Source organism: Nelumbo nucifera, chromosome 3, assembly GCF_055504915.1.
Source record: "Nelumbo nucifera cultivar China Antique chromosome 3, China Antique-T2T, whole genome shotgun sequence".
Classification (NCBI taxonomy): domain Eukaryota; kingdom Viridiplantae; phylum Streptophyta; class Magnoliopsida; order Proteales; family Nelumbonaceae; genus Nelumbo; species Nelumbo nucifera.
In genome coordinates, this window is record NC_142651.1 from 61,326,770 (window position 1) to 61,346,363 (window position 19,594).

Below are 19,594 nucleotides of genomic sequence, written 5' to 3' on the forward strand. Positions count from 1 at the left end.
TCTCTAAACAGGCATATCTTCCAGTAGAAATCACTAATTGCAGATTTAGTCGAATTTCTTGTGAAGGGAAAGAGGAGGAAGATGAAGATTTCAGCAGCAGAGAAGAAAAGAGAAGGAGAAAAGAGTAGGAAGTCAACCAGGACTCTTAGATGAACCCTAGCCGCCAACCCTTCATTATATTTATACTTAACTTAAAGGATGAGATATTACAACGATGCCCTTAGTAGGGTGGCTACTAATGTAGCTAAACAGTCACAACTTAAAAACATAAACTAATGGGCCTAAAGCCCAACAACTTCCTAACTAAATAACTTAAAATAAGAATAAAAACAACTAGGCCCAACTCAACACTCCCCCTCAAGTAGGGAGTAAATGTCACACATTCCCAACTTGCGTAGATCATGCTCCAGCTTGTTCTTTGCAACACCTTTTGTGAGAACATCAACGAGCTGTAGATCAGAAACAATGTATGGAAGACAAACTTCTCTAGAAGTCACTCTTTCTCTGATAAAATGTCTATCAACTTCAATGTGCTTAGTTCGGTCATGCTGGACTGGGTTATGGGCAATGTTAATTGCTGCCTGGTTATCACAATACAACATCATAGGTTCTTTAGCCTGTACACCAATTTCTTCTAATAGGGAACGGATCCAAAGAAGTTCTGAAACTCCATGTGCCATGGCCCTGTATTCAGCTTCAACACTTGATCTTGCCACCACTGTTTGTTTCTTACTCTTCCATGAGACAAGGTTACCCCCAACAAGGGTGCACACTCCTGAAGTCGATCTCCTGTCATCAAGGCATCCAGCCCAATCTGCATCTGTATAAGCCTCTAGTTTCAACTGTCCATGATCAGTAAACAATATGCCTCTACCTGGGTGTCCCTTCAGATAAGCAAGAATCCTGTCAACTGCCTCCCAATGCTGGACTCGTGGAGCATGCATGTATTGACTTACCACACTTATTGCATAGGAAACGTCGGGTCTTGTCATACACAAGTATAGCAGCCAACCCACAAGTCTCTAATATCTCCCAATGTCCTTTACTGGCTCACCTTCTAATGCATTGATTCTAAGGTTCTGATCAATAGGGGTACTAATTGCCTTCGTTCCAAGCTTCCCTATCTCTTGAAGAAGATCCAAGACATACTTCCTTTGAGAGATAAAAATTCCATGTTTTGATCATGCAACTTCAATGCCTAAGAAGTATCTCAGTTCTCCAAGATCCTTAATTTCAAATTCTTTATGTAGATTCCTTTTCAGACAATCAATCTCACTTAGGTCATTCCTCGTGACAACAATATCATCCGCATAAACAATTAGGACTGACACCAAAGATCCCCTTCACTTCACAAACAAGGTATGATCGGATTGAGTCTGAGTGTAGCCAAAAGCAATCAAGGCCTTTCTGAATCTGTTAAACCATGCTCTGGGAGATTGTTTCAAGTCATAAAGTAACTTCTTAAGCATGCATACCTTTCCCTTTTCAGCATCACTATAGAAGCCAGTAGGAAGATCCATATACACTTCCTCTTGCAGATCCCCATTTAGGAAAGCATTCTTCACATCAAGTTGAAACAAGGGCCAAGAGTATGAGGCAGCAAGAGAAAGAACTATCCGAACAGAGGTCATCTTTGCAACTGGTGCAAAGGTCTCTAAGTAATCAATGCCATAGGTCTGTGTGTACCCTTTTGCAATGAGTCTTGCCTTGTACCTTTCTATACTTCCATCTGCCTTATATTTTACTGTGTAAACCCATCTGCATCCAACTCTCTTTGCCTTCTGGTAGATCCACAATGCCCCATGCCTGATTCTTAATCAAAGCTGCCATCTCTTCTTGCATAGATGTATTCCACTCAAGTTTGGAGAGAACCTCACTAACACCCTTGGGTATAGACACTGATTCAAGAGAGGAAGGAAAAACACGATAGGAAGGAGAAAGTCCACTGTAGGATAAGTACAGTGAAATACAATGAGCAATACACTTTCTCTTCCTTTTTCTGAGAGCAATAGGAAGATCAAGGTTATCTGTAACAGGGTTAGTACAATCAATTGGAACTGTGAAAGGGATGAGAGATCCATCATATGGACGGCCGAACCCTGCAGGTAGGTTGGGCGAAATTTCAAAAATCTCTCTCTCCCATGTGGGAATCACATTCCCTATTTTAGAAAATTGTATTTTCAAGGATTAATCTTGAACCCAAACCGAACTAGATCTGAAACCAAAAGATAGGAGAGGGATATACTTGATACGGAGTAGTAGTAACCTACAACGAAGGTGTTCATGCCCAAGGAAAGATCCAAAGACTGCTCCCACTAAAGATGACACAGCGTAGGGTGGAGAAAAATCAGCAGGATGGCTCTTCAGCAAGAACCTGATTCTTCACCAAGAATCTGATGGAGGGCAAGAGAGCACAATTTCTGATTATCTTTTCTCCAAAAGATAATACCAAGAACCCCTTCTTGATCGCTCCTACAAGTGGAGAACGAACTGGTGATGGTGGCAATAGCAGGAGAAGGCAAGAGCAGAAGATGGTGTCAGTCTAACTGTAGGTTGTCTTCTCTCTTGAATCAGTAAGCTGAAGGATGAACTGGAGGTTCGCCCTTCTCCTCTATTTATAGACTTAAAGAGAGGTTCTCCTAACCTCATTAGGAGTTTCCTAATCCAAATCTTGTATTTGGATCTGGACTCTCTTTAAGAGATAAGGATAATCCCTTACCTTATCTGCAGATAAAGATCAACCCTCCTAATCTAATTAGGAGTTTCTTGATCCAAATCTTTATTTGGATCTGGACTCTCTGAGTGGATAGGGACAATCCCTTATCCTATCTGTTGATCTAAATCCCAGAACCGCACCTCCTTAATTAATCTAATTAAGCCAGTTCGAATTGGGCTTTAGGCCCATTAAGTCCATGTGCTCACTTATCCTCCAAACTGCTACCCAGTTGGATATCCTTGTATGGTGTGGGACCCAAAAATTGATCTACACATCAGCCACACGGTTTCAGACCAGCCTCTGTTACAAGGCCTGGCCGAATTCACTATAGGAGACAGTGAACCCCTGAGCCCATCACCATGGGCTCTTAATGGGCCCAACATTTACACTAAATGGTCCCTGGGTCAAGCCACCTTATAAAAACCCAAGGACTGTGGGCAGATGCAAGATTAGCCCATCAGGTATTACCCTCAGTGATCTTACACTTAACCTCTCAGCCCATAATGATCAAACACTGCCCGACAAGAGAGGACCTCTCCCTCGGCTGCAAGGCACAGTGCTGCACTCTCTACTCATATGGATCCCGGGAATTAAAACCTTTTGCAAACATTTTGAAACCATAATATATGTAAGTATATCTCTATATAAATATATTTTACAAAAACAAATTTCAACGGTTGAAATCGACTGCCGGCAGTTTTGGTTTCCATCAGAGAGAGTGCATCCCCGATCATTCACTTTGTCCGACAAAGGGGCTGATCCTGTCACTATGATCACCCACTCAGATGAATTCTCGGACTGCCCCAACATACCTAGGTTTTGACCCCCTCTAAGGATCTCACTAATTGGCATATCAAAGACAGCCCAATCCGACACCTAGTGCAGTATCATAATCGAGTCTAGGGGTCAGGTGTAACATTCCAGTTTTGCCCATCTATCTCCAAGGTCCAGGGCAATACTGAAATTCTAGTCCAGTTTAGGGTTTCAAGAAAACCCACACTGCATGTACCCCAGGTCTCACCCTGGGAGCTAAGACAAGCCACTCCAACCAACTTGGCGGCACATCAGAGTCAGCCTTGGTAGGATAAATCTCCCTAGATCTATCCAACGGCTGTGAAGATTCTAAACTAACACGAGTCTCATATGTGTCCAGTTTAAGGGTATTACACAGAAACACACCATAATAACATGAATCAAATATGTACTTTATTCATTTACATTAAATGTCATAACGTACATCATTCTGATTGGAGCTAAGGGCATACACTGTCTAACAAACTGAAACAGTAGCAGGACCAAGAGGAATACCTGAATCCATGTTAGTTGAATCTAGAGTCTCCAAGGAATCGACAAGAAGTGATGTGTTTTGTTGTAGTGGAATCAACTTCCTTGTGAAGTCTCTGTCGTAAGTAATGCTGAGAAGCAAGACGCAAAGGAGGTGGTAAGGTAGGTGACATAGGAGGGTCAAGCACAGGAGTAGACACAGGGACTGGAACTGGAACTGGGAGAGGAATAGACTGCTGACTCACTTCCCCAAAACACTCCCCCCGAGAAGGATTCTTTAAGAAGAAGTATGTGGATTCAAAAAAGGTGACATCCATGGTAACATATCGACTCCTAGAGACTGAATCATAGCTGCAGTACCCTTTCAGATTTTCTGCATATCCAAGGAAGACACACTTCTTTGCCTCGGGATCAAACTTCGAGCAGTGAGGACCAAGGATATGGGCAAAGCAGACACACCCAAACACCCTGAGAGGAATATGAAACATCTCCCCCTCAAGAAAAAGGAGATTGAATGGGGTGCTGAATCCAAGTATACGAGAGGGCACCCTGTTAATCAGATATACTACTGTGAGAACTACATCACCCCAAAACCGAACTGGAACTGGCTATATCCCGCTGGTTCAGAAGTTGCCCATACCTCTCAAATTCGGCCCTTACTGCAGCAGCTACAAGAGACTCTAGAGCAGTTGTAGCAGGAGAGGTCGGAATGTCACCAGTAACTGCCATGTGTGCATTTCCCTTCTTATTTTTCAGTCTAGTCGGCACAAGATGTGGGTGAAGCTTCCAGCAAGTATCTCTTGTGTGTTTAGGCTTCTTACAGTAGTCACAGATCAAATCTCTTTTATCTTCCTTCTTGATTTCACTGTCACCCCGATCTCCATTTTGTTTAGGTTTCACAGTACTCACCATCTCAGGCTAATTAGAAACAGGATTTTTCATCATCACATCTCTCCTGCTCTCATCCCCTAACACAAAAGCATATGCCTAGGTGAGGGTAACACTGTCCTTGGAAAGAAGATGTTGTCTTGCAATATCATACTCAGGATTAAGGCCAGCAAGAAATTCAAACACCCTATACTTCTCTGGATGCTTCTGATAGGTAGCTACATCCTTAGTGGTTTCCCAAGCAAATGTCTCTAAATGGTTAATCTCCTGCCATAGGGTTTTAAGGGCAGAAAAATATGCTGCAACAAGTCTATCTCCCTGCCTTGTAGAAATAATCTGATTTCTCAACTGATAAGCCCTAGCAACATTCTCCCTCTGTGAATAGGTTTCTGCAACCCCATCCCATATTTCCTTAGCTATATTTGCCCATAAAAAATTTTTACTTATATGGGGCAACATGGAATTACACAACCAAGTCATCACCATATAATTCTCCTATACCCACCGAGAGTTGCGAGTTTCGGGTTTCACTTCTTCACCAGTAATATACCCTAATTTCCCACGAGCACCAATGGCCATTTTTGCAGATTGTGACCATTCTAAGTAATTTGCACCATCCAAACTAACTATAGTAATGGTCCCAGTCCCGAAAAGGTCTCCAACACCTCTTCTCATTGGTTCCATTTCACTCCCGAGCTTATTTTCAACTCCGTGACCCTCCATGCTTCTCAAAAAGTGTAAAGAAAATAACTGAAATATGCAAAAAGATCAAACAAAACACTTCTGGAACCAACAACACCTTTCTGGTGTCCTAGACTGTCTTTCCACAAAAGATTCCTTTTTTGCGGGATGAGAGAAGAGAGAGAAGAGGTAGCCGCTCTCTCTAGAAGCCTCCAAATCAGGCAGGACTTGAACCACCCCTTACAGAAAACTCCAAACCCTAAAAAATTAGGGCGCCACTTCCTAGGTCAAAATTGAAGTGTCCAATAGAAACATAACTCTTCCCCTTTCTCCAGTTTTTCTTGATTTTGATGAAAAACCCTAGACCAGCTACAGGGCAAACAGATCCACCAAAAACTCCAAAAACTGGCTTACCTGAGAGCTTCGATCAGCCTCTTAAATCACCATGCAGTCGGCCGATCTAGGGCTGCATGAGAAAACAACTCAAGGAACCTTCGGCCTGCTCTGATACCAAGTAGAAATCACTGATTGCAGATTTAGTCGAATTTCTTGTGAAGGGAAAGAGGAGGAAGATGAAGATTTCAGCAGTAGAGAAGAAAAGAGAAGGAGAAAAGAGTAGGAAGTCAACCAGGATTCTTAGATGAACCCTAGCCGCCAGCCCCTCATTATATTTATACTTAACTTAAAGGATGAGATATTACAAGGATGCGCTTAGCAGGGCGGCTACTAATGTAGCTGAACAGTCACAACTTAAAAACATAAACTAATGGGCCTAAAGCCCAACAACTTCCTAACTAAATAACTTAAAATAAGAATAAAAACAACTAGGCCCAACTCAACACTTCCTTTGATGGAAAATTGTTTCAGCTACAAGGAGGATGATGTGGCCAATCTAGATTCTAGATTTTACCTCTGGATTGACTATATTCAGTGTCTTGATCCAGTGTAAACTCTACACACCACCATAAGCTTTTGTTCCTATCCATGCAATGATGAGCGATTCCAAGTTTTGTAATCCATCTGAAGAGGCTTTGTTTTTCACTCAAAAGAGGGTGTAGTGACCAACATATGGAGACTTTTGGACCCAAAACTAAGCTGTAATGTGAAATTCATCCAGTTACAGAGATCTCTATTTTTTTTTTTGACAAGTAGTTATAGAGACTTTTTTCCAAGATAACTCGTTTAAATTCATTCTAATAACAAAATTCAATATGTAGCAACAAAACAATCTTGAAAGTTTCATGGTGTACTAGTATGTTACCCAATTTGGTGCCATTAGAAGATGAGTCAAGCTTTACTGCACATGTTGATTCAGCTGATGGCTTCACAGGGTAAAGGGTGGAAACCTGGCTTATCATATATTGTTGCCTTTTTACTAACAACTTCAGCAAATTTTTAAGCTGACTGTGACCTCTTTGTCCAACTAGTAACCTATTTTCCTCCTGCAATTTAATCTGATCAGATTATTTGTAGCATACTAGCATCAACATTTATTTTCAACATACCATCAAAGGAAGAAATAAAGTAATTTTGAAATCTACTCTTAATGCTTGGTTTTTCTCCATTCTTTACATGCCACAAGCTTACAATCAACATACTGATGGAGATAAATTCACTTATAGAGCTCAATGCCTAAAAGCAAACACCACACAGCACCATAAGAAAGAAGCCTCTCTTTGGAAACCCATAAAATATGTTGCCTAAAGGGAAAAACACTTTTGGAGAGCAAGCTTTCAAGGAACCTCTCTTTGGATAGCTAAAAGACAGTAGCACCATAAAATATGTTTCCTAGCAGTCTAGAAATGAGGTCTGGAGTTTTAGTCATTTGGGGGTGAAATAATGCTTAATTTTAACCTTTAGATCCTGTAGCTTCCTGTGAAATTTCATTCTTTTCCACTTTACCCTTGGATTACATTCTTTCCACCACTTCTTAACCTATTGTTTAAACTCCAAATGACATAACCACATGTTTTCAAATCTAAAAGGTGTCAGGCCTCTCCTTCCTTGTTCTTCCTTAAAGATGGAAATTGGCCAATGATCTAAGGTTACCCTTGACAGAGCTCTTGAAACTTGTTAGAGTTGGCCGAGTAGGGTAACTTAGTCTTTTCATTATACTTTAAGTGGTGACTTGGCAATACTGTTTTGTTTAAAATTTCTTGTCCCATACTTAAGTAGGGGCATATTTGACTTTGTACCCTTAATGAATATAATAAAAGTTATGGTCGACTAGGAGGGTTTAGACTCTAGTTTGATAGATTTCCCCTTTCTCCTCCTCTCTTCTTTATCTTCTTCTTCTTCTTCTTCTTCTTCTTCTTCTTCTCTCTCTCTCTCTCTGAAGAGAACTTATCTGAACCATCAAAACACGGTATCAGAGCCATAAATATGAAAAAGGAAGGCTGCGATCTCAAAGTTTCTGGACCTGCGATCTCTCCTCTTCTTTTTTTCTCCTTTTTTCTAGGCTACAATCTGGGTTGCACCAAGTAGAAGGCTGCGACAACCTTTTTGGTGATTCCAGGACTGCCTCGTTTTCCATTACAGGTGTTAGGAAGGTGCAGCAGCCCTAGGTTGGTGATTCTATGATTGCTGTCACCACGAGTGACAGCCCTAGTGTTTGAGTGGTTGTGTATGGTGGTTCAGACCCTCTACTGAGCAGTTTCAAGAGGATTTTCTTCCTTTGTTTGTTGCAGTTATGGTGGTTGGCTATCAATAGTGGTGTGACGATGTTTTTTAAAGGAAATGGTCGAATGGGTCTGAATGTCTGAATGGTGGTAGTTTCTTTTTATGGTGGCTGATTGAAGAGTGCCGTGAGGTGATGTGTAGACTGCAGTAGTGTTGACTTAACAGCAGAAATAATTTTCTTTGGTTGGTTGATAATTCAGAAGTAGGAAGAGCAATTGATAGTTACCTGTATTGAAAACACCATGGCAGCAACCAGAGATGGTGGTAGTGATCAGAAATCTAGTGTGATGATCCCCTCAGACTACTTAGGTGTGCAGATGACATCAATTAAACTTAATGGTGAAAATTATGTGCCATTGGTCAAGTCGGTCGAGGTTTATCTCAAGGCCAATAGGAAGGTGAAACATGTGAAGGAAGATAAACCATCAGTTGAATCTCCAGGGTTTGATGATTGGGAACAAGAGGATGCTCAAATAATGGCATGGTTATGGAACAATATGGAACCCAAGATAAGTGCAAACTTTATGTTATTAGATACAGCTAAGGAAAGATGGGAACATGCAAAGAAACTTTATTCTGGACAGAACAAAGTTTACAGCAAGGAAATCAAACCCTTGAAGAGTATTATGCCAGTATGAGGAACCTCAGTAATGAACTTAATGTCTATCATCCCCTCACTTCAGATATGAAAATTCAGTAACAACAACGGGAGCAACTTGATGTAACCAGGTTCTTAGTAGGGCTGAAATCAGAATATGAACTAGTTAGAGCACAAATATTGGGAGGTTCTGCTCTTCCTACACTTGAGGAAGTATTTGTTCGGCTCCGTAGGATTTCCCTAGGACCCACAGAGAGTACCACAACTTCTGACATATCAGTGTTTGTTGTAGCGAGAGGAGGTAGACGTGGAAATAGAGGGGGAGGACATGCATTTCGAGGAGGCTGTGGTAGTCCCATGTTTGGTCGTGGTAGTGGAAGTGGTGGAGGTCGTGACTCAGGGGGAGGCCGTGGTAGAGGAAGAGGGCACACTACTAGGAAGTGTACACATTGTGGCAGTGGCCCACCTTCCACATGGGCTAACCATGCAGTCGTTGGTAGTGGTGATGTGAGTGCTAATCAACAAACAGATCAAACACATTCTACATCTACATCTGCTTCCAAGAAAGAGATGGTGAGTGTACCACGAGATGAGTATGAGAGGTTCTTGTAGGCCACTTCGCAACAGAACACTGCTAGCCTTGCTCATTCAGGTATGGCTTGCCTAGCATCCAAACATTCTCAATGGATCATTAATTTTGGAGCCTCTGATTAGATGACCGGGATTCCAAGTGTGTTCTCTTCCCTCTCTGAAACTTCCACATCCCAAACTGTTACCCTAGCCAACAGTTCTTGTTCTCCCATTTTTGGTGTTGGTAATGTTGATACTGCATCTCTTTCTTTATCCTTTGTTCTATGTGTCCAAATTTCCATTCAACCTTATGTTTGTTAGTAAATTAACTAAGGCCCTTCATTGTTATTTCACTTTTTACCCTTCATCTTATGTTTTTCAGGACCTCAAGACAAGGAAGAAGATTGGTGGAGAGCATAAAGCCGGTGAATTATATTATCTTGACGGTGGTGGATCTTCAGTTGCACTTCAGACTTCCCTGACTCCTCTCCAATGGCACTGTCATCTGGGGCATCCATTTCTCAAAGCTCTCAAGCTACTAGTTCCCTCTTTGAGTCATTTGTCTTCCTTGCAGTGTGAGTCACGTCAGTATGGGAAACACCATCGAGTTTCCTTTAGTCCTAGGGTCGATGGTTGTATGTTGCGTCCTTTTGCTTTAGTCCATTCAGATGCTTGGGGTCCAATCAGAATTGAATCCTATAATGGTTACAAGTATTTTTTCATTTTCATTGATGATTGTTCAAGAATGGCATGGATTTATTTAATGAAAGAAAGGAGAGAATTGTTTTCTATTTTTCAAAAATTCCATAATAAAATACGTACGCAATTTGGTATTCCAATAAAAATTCTTCGTTCAGATAACGGCAGAGAATACTTTCTTACTTCCTTTCAACAATATTTGGAGCAACATAGCATCATTCATCAGACTTCGTGTGCATCCACCCCTCAACAAAATGGGGTGGCTGAATGAAAGAACCATCATTTTCTTAAGACTGCTCGGTCTATCCTTCATCATATGAATGTTTCTAAGCATTTTTGGTGTGACACAGTGCTCACAGCTTGTTTCCTCATTAATTGGATGCCCTCATCCATCCTTCATGGTCGGTCTCCCTTTTCTATTTTGTTCCCCACTTTATCTCCATTTCCATTGCTTTATTCACAATCTAGGCTCTTGAATAGACAAGTTGGACGCATGTTCTATTAAGTGTATATTTCTTGGCTATTCTCAAACCCAGAAAGGGTATTAGTGTTACAATCCTATCACTCAGAAGTCATTTGTCTATCCTGATGTCACTTTTTTTGAGTTCGTGTTGTTCTTCTTGGGTCCTGATGTTCCGGCCTCTTACCATTTATCCCTCTTCCTCTTCCCATTAGTGATCCCATTCCAGTTGTTCCTGTTACGCCTGAGCCTTCACCTCCTCCAATGCAAATTCCTACTGAACGACCACCGATTCGGCATGTGTATACTCATCAACAAACACCGGAACCTCCTCCAGCTTCTACCTCATCTACGGATCCTGTCGTTGCTCCTATCCTAGAGCTGCCTACCTCTTTTGACCTAGATCTTCCCATTGTGTTGTAGAAAGGTAAACGTAGTTTTACCTTACATCCCATATCCAATTATGTTTCTGTTTCTCATCTTTCCACTTCACATCACCAGTTTGTTTCTTTGTTGTCCTCTATATCTATACCCAAGGATGTCCAAGAGGCTCTTACTTCAACAGGGTGGCGTCAAGCAATGGAAGAAGAACTCTCTGCTCTTCAACACAATCATACATGGGAGCTCACCACTCTTCCTCCAGGTAAGCATGTTGTAGGTTGTAAATTGGTATATATAGTTAAATATTTACCAGATGGAAGTGTGGAACGGTTGAAAGTTTGATTGGTTGCTAAGGGTTACTCTCAATTGTATGGAGTGGATACTATGGAGTCCTTCTCTCTCATTGCTAAGATTTGTTCAGTTCGTGTCTTGATTTCCTTGGCAGTTATGTATGATTGGCCTTTGTTTCAACTTGACATTAAAAATGCCTTTGTCCACGGTGATCTTTTGGAGGAGGTCTACATGGAGCAACCACCAGGGTTTGTTGCTCAAAGAGAGGATGGTAAAGTGTGTAGACTCAAAAAGGCAATTTATGGGCTGAAACAATCTCCTGGTGCTTGGTTTGGGAAGTTCAATGAAGTGGTGAAAGATTTCGGAATGAAACAATGTCAGGTCAATCACTCAGCGTTCAGTTATGATTCTAAAACTGGAAAGATTTTATTAGTGGCTTATGTGGATGATATAGTCATAACTGGTAGTGACAGACTAGGGATTGACAGGCCAAAGTCCTTCCTACAAGACCATTTCCAAACAGTTGAAGTATTTCTTGGGTATAGAAGTTGCCAGGTCAAAACAAGGTATAAATTTGTGCCAAAGAAAATATGTTCTTAATTTGTTGGAAGAAACAGGATTGTTAGGTGCTAAACCAATTGAAACACCCATGGAACCAAATGCTAAGTTGAGAAGTGATGCAAGTGAAATGTTTGATGATCCTGGAAGATATAGACGATTAGTGGGGAAGCTGAACTACCTAACTATTACTAGACCAAACATCTCCTTTGTCATCAGTGTGGTGAGCCAATTTATGCAAAATCCTTGAGTACCTCACTGGGATGTAATTCTTAGAATTGTATAGTACTTGAAGGGAGCTCTAGGTCACAGGTTGTTGTACAAGCTAGGAGGAAGTCTTGAGATAGTCGGATATATAGATGTAGATTGGGTAGGCTCAGTATCTGATAGGAGATCCACTACAGGGTATTGCACGTTTCATGGAAGAAATCTGGTGATATGGAAAAGTAAGAAGCAAACTGTTGTGGCAAGGAGTAGTGCTGAAGCTGAATACAGGGCCATGGCAAATACCACATGTGAACTAGTATGGTTGAAAAATCTTCTACAAGAAGTTGGATTCTCAATGAGCAAACCTATGAGATTGTACTATGATAACCAAGCTGCAATCCACATCTCATCTAATCCAGTTTTTCATGAGATGATGAAACATATAGAAGTTGATTGCCATTTTGTAAGGGAGAAAGTCCTTACTGGAGAAATAAGCACAGAGCACGTTAGTTCGAGTGATCAATGGACAAACTTGTTCACAAAAGGTTTGAGTTCAAGGAGAGTGAATTATATATGTAACAAGCTGGGATTATATGGCATATATTCTCCAGCTTGAGGGGGAGTGTTAGAGTTGGTCGAGTAGGGGGCATATTTGACTTTAAGTGGTGACTTGGCAATACTGTTTTGTTTTAAATTTCTTGTCCCATACTTAGGTAGGGGCATATTTGACTTTGTACCCTTAATGAATAAAATAAAAGGTTATGGTCGACTAGGAGGGTTTAGACTCTCTAGTTCGATAGATTTCCCCTTTCTCCTCCTCTCTTCTTTTTCTTCTCTCTCTCTCTCTCTCTCTCTCTCTCTTTGAACAGAACTTATCTGAACCATCAAAACAAAACTAAACCTCCCATTGGTTTAAAATGTCCCTAATTTCCATGACATATTTCCATTTCCATGGGTAGTGACACGAAATTTTACTGGAATGGACATTTCCCCAATGAACACTACCAACACAATGTGGAGTGCAAGAGATAGTTTCCACGACATACTTTCATTTCCACTTCCATGGGTAACATGAAATTTTATTGGAATTGACATATTCCCCATTGAACACTACCAATACTATGTGTAGTACAAGAGATAGTATTATAACATAATTTGGTAACAATATTGCAAGTATGTGAAGTAGCAAGTTATTGTCCACCTAACTTATATGATTACCACTTTGAGCTAACTCAATATTCATCTCAAGTATAAAGTTAAATATTAGTTTTTGTCTGTGTAATAGATTTCTTGGTCTATTACAACCATTTACATTTTCTATGAGTTCAAATTTTGCTTTAACTCATTCTATCATGAAGCTCCGAACCTTCAAGTTTATAGGGCAACTTTAGAATATATTTTTTTATCTATAACCGTTGTTTCTTAGCTTTGTTTAATGATTTAGAATAAGATAATAATTTAAAAAGGTGTGCCTATGCTTCTTTTATCGTTTCATAAAAAACATTCTATATTTTGCACATTTTACAATGTTTCCACCATATCTATAATTTTTACAATATTTCCATATGATATTTCCGACATGTTTCTTATATTTGGATGACCGACATGTCCACCGACATCGACATTTCAAACCTTGCCTCCCAATGCTCTTCCTAGTCCACTGGGAATAAGAATTTATCTAATTTTGAACAAATGGGATTGTCTTAGAGGTTTGCGCAGGTAAAACTACCATATGAGAGAGGCAATTCCTTAAGTTCAAAGGTATTGATAAACTAATTAAACCTTCTCATACTAGTAATGATACCTTGTCTACTGTTATTTGTCCCCTCTAGGAACCTAATTACATTGAAATCTCCTCCTATACACCAAGGTCCCTCCAACAATCCTCTAATGTCTCTCAACTCCTCCCACAATTCATTCCTTGCCCTATAACCGTTAGGACCATAAATATTTCTTAACACCCATTTGAACCCATCTTCCACCTATTGGAAGTTTATGGAAACTGTAAATTTACCCACTAGCACTTCTGTTCCAACCACCACCTCATCTCTCCATAATGTCACTATGCCTCCTGAGGACTCCTGAGATGGAGCCATCGCCCAACTTACACCCCTAGTCCTCCATAAACTTCTAGCCATCTAGCCCACCTTCTGTCAAATTCTACCAACTAGGACTCTTGAAAGATAATTACATCAGGCTTTTCTTTTCTTATTACCTCCTTAATGATTGAAGGATAATCTTCATTTTCAATACTTTGTTTTTACCTCTTGCTCCTCTACCTACTTTTTTCCTTTTGTCTTATCCCTTCTCCCACTAAATTCCTTATCTCCTACATTCAACCTCAATCTTTCTACTTTACTCAATTTCCTCTTCCTCACCTTTCCTTCCCCCTCATTCTTTCTGAACCCAATCATTTGGGTTCTTCACTTCACAACCAAGTTTCCCAACAAATTCGGCCACTATTTCTTCTTTGTCATTACATTCATTTTCACCCTCTCTCTCTCTCTCTCACTCTATTTTCCCCCTTATCCTCCACCTTCTTTCTTAAATCATTTCCTTCCTCCCTTTCTTTTAGAGTAATATCTCCTTCTATTTCTTTCCTCAACTCCTCAAACAGAACTATTAACTGTCACATTCTTTGTCCTTCCTCCTCTTCCACTAGTACTTCCTTCCCCTTGCTATTCTCATCCCCTTCCCTTCCAATAGTAAAATGGGTAGTACTGCCAGGGCCTTGCATCTCAGCAATTGGTTGGGAACGTAGAGAAAACTAGCAGACACAGAGAAGGAGTTTATATCAGAAACCGAAAGGACAACAGCACCTGAAGTTGAATGATGAATGGAAACAGCAGCTAGGATTGAAGGCTCTGTTGTTCTTCCCTGTAAACTTGGTTGGACAAAGCTATCCCCACCAGTAGGGTTTTGTTGGGAAAATCCCCCCGTCTCTATTAATACTTTTTTATTACTCCAAATGTTCTGTTGCTTGGACCCACCTGGATTCCGTCTAGCATACACATGAGGAGTCTTGACTATTTTCTTACGGACACTCTGCTCAAGGGTTTGGTTGGGTTCCAGTTTATCCATTTACAGGCTTCAGTTTTCTCCCCCAACAACCTCCTTGTACAAAGTGTTGCCATTGCCTTCTACAATATTAGTTGGAAACAAATTATAGGTTCGATTTTCCTTAACCCCTTCATCACCAAATAACAAGCCAACATTAAACATGTCCTCCTTATCCTCTTCATTCTGTTCAGCATCCCCTGAACTTCCAACGTGAGACACAGTATCAAAACTAGAATCTTCTTCATGCAATACATCACAATCCACCCAGCCCTGATAACCATCTTTAGAATCCTTCAATCGTACCCTTGTATATCTTGTGTTAAGTCGATCTGTAGCTGATTGATTAGAAGAGGCTTCTTGAGATTCCAACTTAGATGCCACTAGAGAGGACTTTTTCGATTCTTCCTTTGCCAAAGACCCAAAAGGAGAAAATGATGACATAACTTATCATCTCCTGTCGGAGCTCTTAAAAGCCTAACTTTTTTTAGGGCAAATTACTTAAAGTACCCCTAAGTTTAAGGAAATTGACTTACTCAGCCCTACTGTTTAGAAATTAACTTAAGTACCCTTAAGTTTTCTGACAATTGACTAATTCCTCCTTGCCATTAGTGTCCATTAACGGAAAGATGGAAAAGACTATTTTACCCACCATTCTTTAAATTTTCAAAATGTAACATTTGAGTAAAACTTGCTGTTAACAGAAATGTAAACACCAAACCTACTGCCCCACACCCCTGATGGTCTTCTCTTCAGTTTATTTTCAATTTTACGGTGAAAATTAGTGGTCCCTATCTTAGTTTCAAATGAAAAGGAACTGTTGATTATGTTCATGGATTCTCAACAACCCAGTTGTGTCTTTATTGAAGAACCCATCCTATGTTCTGAGATTTTTCTTACAATGTTAGACCCACCCCTGTAAACGAGAGATTTGAAACGCGCCTTACAATGTTAAGACTTTGTGTATATTTTTAAAGTGAATCAAAACCAGAAACCAGAACTGAGATTCACATCCTCTTAACCGAGCCTCTTCAACTCACACATGGCTCAAAACATGGAGAGAGAAACCACTTCTGAATGGTACAGTGCACATGAAATAATAAAATCACAAAATGAACGATCATAATGGAACCATACGGCACTGCACAACAACATGCTTTTGCACCAAATTTTAATTGGAAAAATGCCACTAGAGAGGGAGAAGATATTGATACATGAGACAGCATAAATACAGGTGCATTGAGTGTATGTACGAGTATATATGACATGTTTTCTGCTACATCATTTCCCCAGTTCGTGCATCCTTTATTTCTCAAATGGCATTCTCCGTCCATCACCACATTACACTCAAAGTTCCAGAAATTGGCTGCAGAAAAGTGTGTTGAAAAAACCATGTTTCTTTATGTCAATTTTAGGGTTTAAGTGCATTTTGGCAGTGTTTCAGTTGCAATATCTATGTTTTATTGAGAAAGAAAACAAGAAGAGGAAGAGGATAAGATACGAAAAGAAGAGAGAAAGGAAGTTTCAAATTGAGAAGAGAGAGTTGTTGTTCACTCTCTCAAACTTGAGATTTTATACTATTGAGAGAAATTAAAAGTAAACCCTCATATGGGTGCCTAAATAAAAAAGAACACCCAAATACAAATGAACAAAAAAGACAAGAATACCCTTATACCCAAACAATCTCAACACACCCCCTCAAGTTGACCATATATGTCAATCATGCCCAGCTTGTCTAAGTTCTTAGCAAACTTTGGATGATGAAGGCCTTTAGTGAGACAATCATCAAGTTAATCTTTTGACCTTAGAAAGGGTAGGCAAATCTCTCCATTTGCTACCCTCTCTCTAATGAAATGTCTATCCACTTCAATATGTTTTATATGGTCATGTTGCATAGGATTGTGGGCAATGTTTATGGCTGGCTTGATTGTCGCAATAGGGTCTAATTGGAGTATCAGTTTGGATGCCTATCTCAGTCAATAAGGTCTTCAATCAGAGTAATTTACACTTCATTGGCCATTGCCCTATATTCTGCCTCAGCACTAGATTGAGCAATAATTGATTGTTTCTTGCTTCTCCATGAAACAACATTACCTCCAACTAAGGCACAGTAACTAGATGTAGATCGTCTATCATCAATAGACCCTGCCCAGTTTGCATCTGTGTAGGCCTCAACCTTTAGATGCCCATGGTTGGAGTACAACATCCCTTTACCAAGATGTCCCTTCAAATAGGCTAGGATTCCATTAATAGCCTTCATGTGATAGGTTCTGGGCTCATGCATATATTGGCTGACCACCCCGACTACATATGATATATCAGGTCTAGTCAAACAAAGATAAAGGAGGTGGCCAAGCACTCTATAAAAGACCCCTTTGTCAGGAAGAACATCTCCTTCAGTAGTACTCAACTAGTGATTGGGATCAATTGGAGTTTCTATAGCTTGCATCCCAAGTTGAACCATCAGTAGTACTTTCTTGGAATTAGGTATATCCTTTGGCCACAAGGCGAGCTCTATACCTTTCAATTGAACCATCAACTTTGTGCTTAATAGTGTACACCCACTTACACCCAACAAGAACCTTATCCTTGAGACGAAGCACAATCTCCCAAGTTTGGTTCTTTATCAAGGCCTCCATCTCTTGGCTCATAACTTCCTTCCAGTGAGGAGACTGCACTACTTTTGTAACACTACAAGGAATAGAAAGAGAGGAGATGGCAGAAATATAGGCATAATAGGAAGGTAAGGAATTTGTTAAGAAAACAAAACCCGGATGTGGCTTTGATACAAGAAACTAAGCTGGAACATTTTGATTTTAGGATGATGGAGGAGATTTGGGGCTCTGATAGAGGGGAGTGGGCTGAACTGGATGCACTGGGTCTATCAAGAGGTTTGGTGGTTTTGTGGGACTCAAGTAGCTTAAGGAAAATTGGGGAAAAGAAGGGGAGATTTTCTATTTCTAGGAATGGAAATGGGGGCTGTCATGTGTGTACGAGCCAAACATAGAAGGGGAGAGAGGAGAGATGTGGGAAGAGCTGGAAGGGGCAAGGAGAGGGTGGGGGGGACTTTGGTGCTTGGGGGGGGGGGGGGGATTTTAATCTGTTGGCCTAGGCTGAATGGAAATAAGAAGGTAAATCTACTATGGAGATGCATCCCATTTGCAATCTGTTGGAACATTTTGAAGGAGAGGAACAAAAGGATATTTGAAAATAGAGCTTGCAGCATGGACAAGGTGGTTGTTGCTGTAGGTAGACCAGTGGTAGATTGGTTGCTAATTCTTCTAGAATTCAGCCAAGCTGAGAAAGAAAACTTTGGTTTTAGGTTAGGAGAACTAGATTTTCATATATGTACTGTGGAAAATGTTCTCTAATTTGAATTGTGGTCTATAATCGGGTGATGTCTTGTCTCCTCATGATTGTAGCTTCCGGATGTAACTCCTTTTCTCTTCGATAAAATTTTTATTTTTACTTATCAAAAAAAATAATAGGAAAGTGAGAGAGCACCATACAATACATAATTAGTAATGGGATACTCGATACATGTTCTCTTTCCCTTTTGAAGGGAAATAGGAAGATCAAGATCAGGTTTAGCAATAGAAATACTAGGAGGTTCAAGATTACCTAATTCTAAGGGATTAGATTGTGGTGGGCAATTAACGTCCAGAGCCACCCTCTTACTGTGTCCAAGGAAGAATTGTTGCTAGGATCAAACTTATGTCTAGAAGGACTCATATCATGAACAAAACAGACACATCCAAAGACCCTAAGAGGTAAATTGAAGATAAGTTCATCAGGAAGAAGAAGTTGGTAAGGGGACAAAATTTAGCACCCTTGATGGTAGCCGGTTAATAAATTGAAGGTGAGCTTCAATAGCATCTCCCCAGAAACAAGTAGGAACATGAGTCTGGAACAATAACCCATGAACAACTTCAACCACATGTCTATTCTTCCTCTCAATAACCCCATTTTTCTATGGAGTATGACTACATGAGCTCTGGTGAATAGTGCCCCGTTCTTTAAGAAACACACTAAGGCAGTTTTCGAAGTACTCCTTTGCATTGTTAGATCTTATTATCTTAATTCTTTTCTCAAACTGGGTTTCCACCATATTCATGAAATTTTGAACAATCATAGGAAATTCATCATGTTGTTTCATCAAATAAAGCCATGTATATCGAGTGTAGTCATCCATGCACAGAATGGTATATGGGCCCCAAACATTAATGTGAATTAAATGGAAAGCAACATTACTTCATCTATTACTCGCAAAATATGTGGTTCTACATTATTTGGATAAATGCAAACTTCACATTAAGGATTCAAGTTAGACACTAAAGTAAACAAAATTTGGAAACAAAAGTTTTACACACTTAAAAGACATATGACCAAGATGACAATGCCAAAATTGCAAAAGACTCAATTTCTCATTAGAATAAGACTCATCCTGGCGACAATCCATATTCTGAAGCTTCATCAAAAAGGTAGACTCCATCGATTTCATGCCCACGTCCAATCATCTTCCTCA

General features: G+C 40.2%; 1 protein-coding gene across 2 annotated transcripts in view; it reads right to left on the reverse strand.

Annotated features, from left to right (window-relative positions):
- Nucleotides 1-19,594, reverse strand: part of LOC104609403 (vacuolar protein sorting 38-like) — an 83,842-nt gene that overhangs the window by 57,529 nt on the left and 6,719 nt on the right. For both annotated transcript variants that reach the window (XM_010275697.3, XM_010275698.2), the window contains exon 3: nt 6,831-7,011. In XM_010275697.3, coding sequence (XP_010273999.1) covers nt 6,831-7,011 — 181 coding nt within the window. The remainder of the gene's footprint in view (nt 1-6,830; nt 7,012-19,594) is intronic.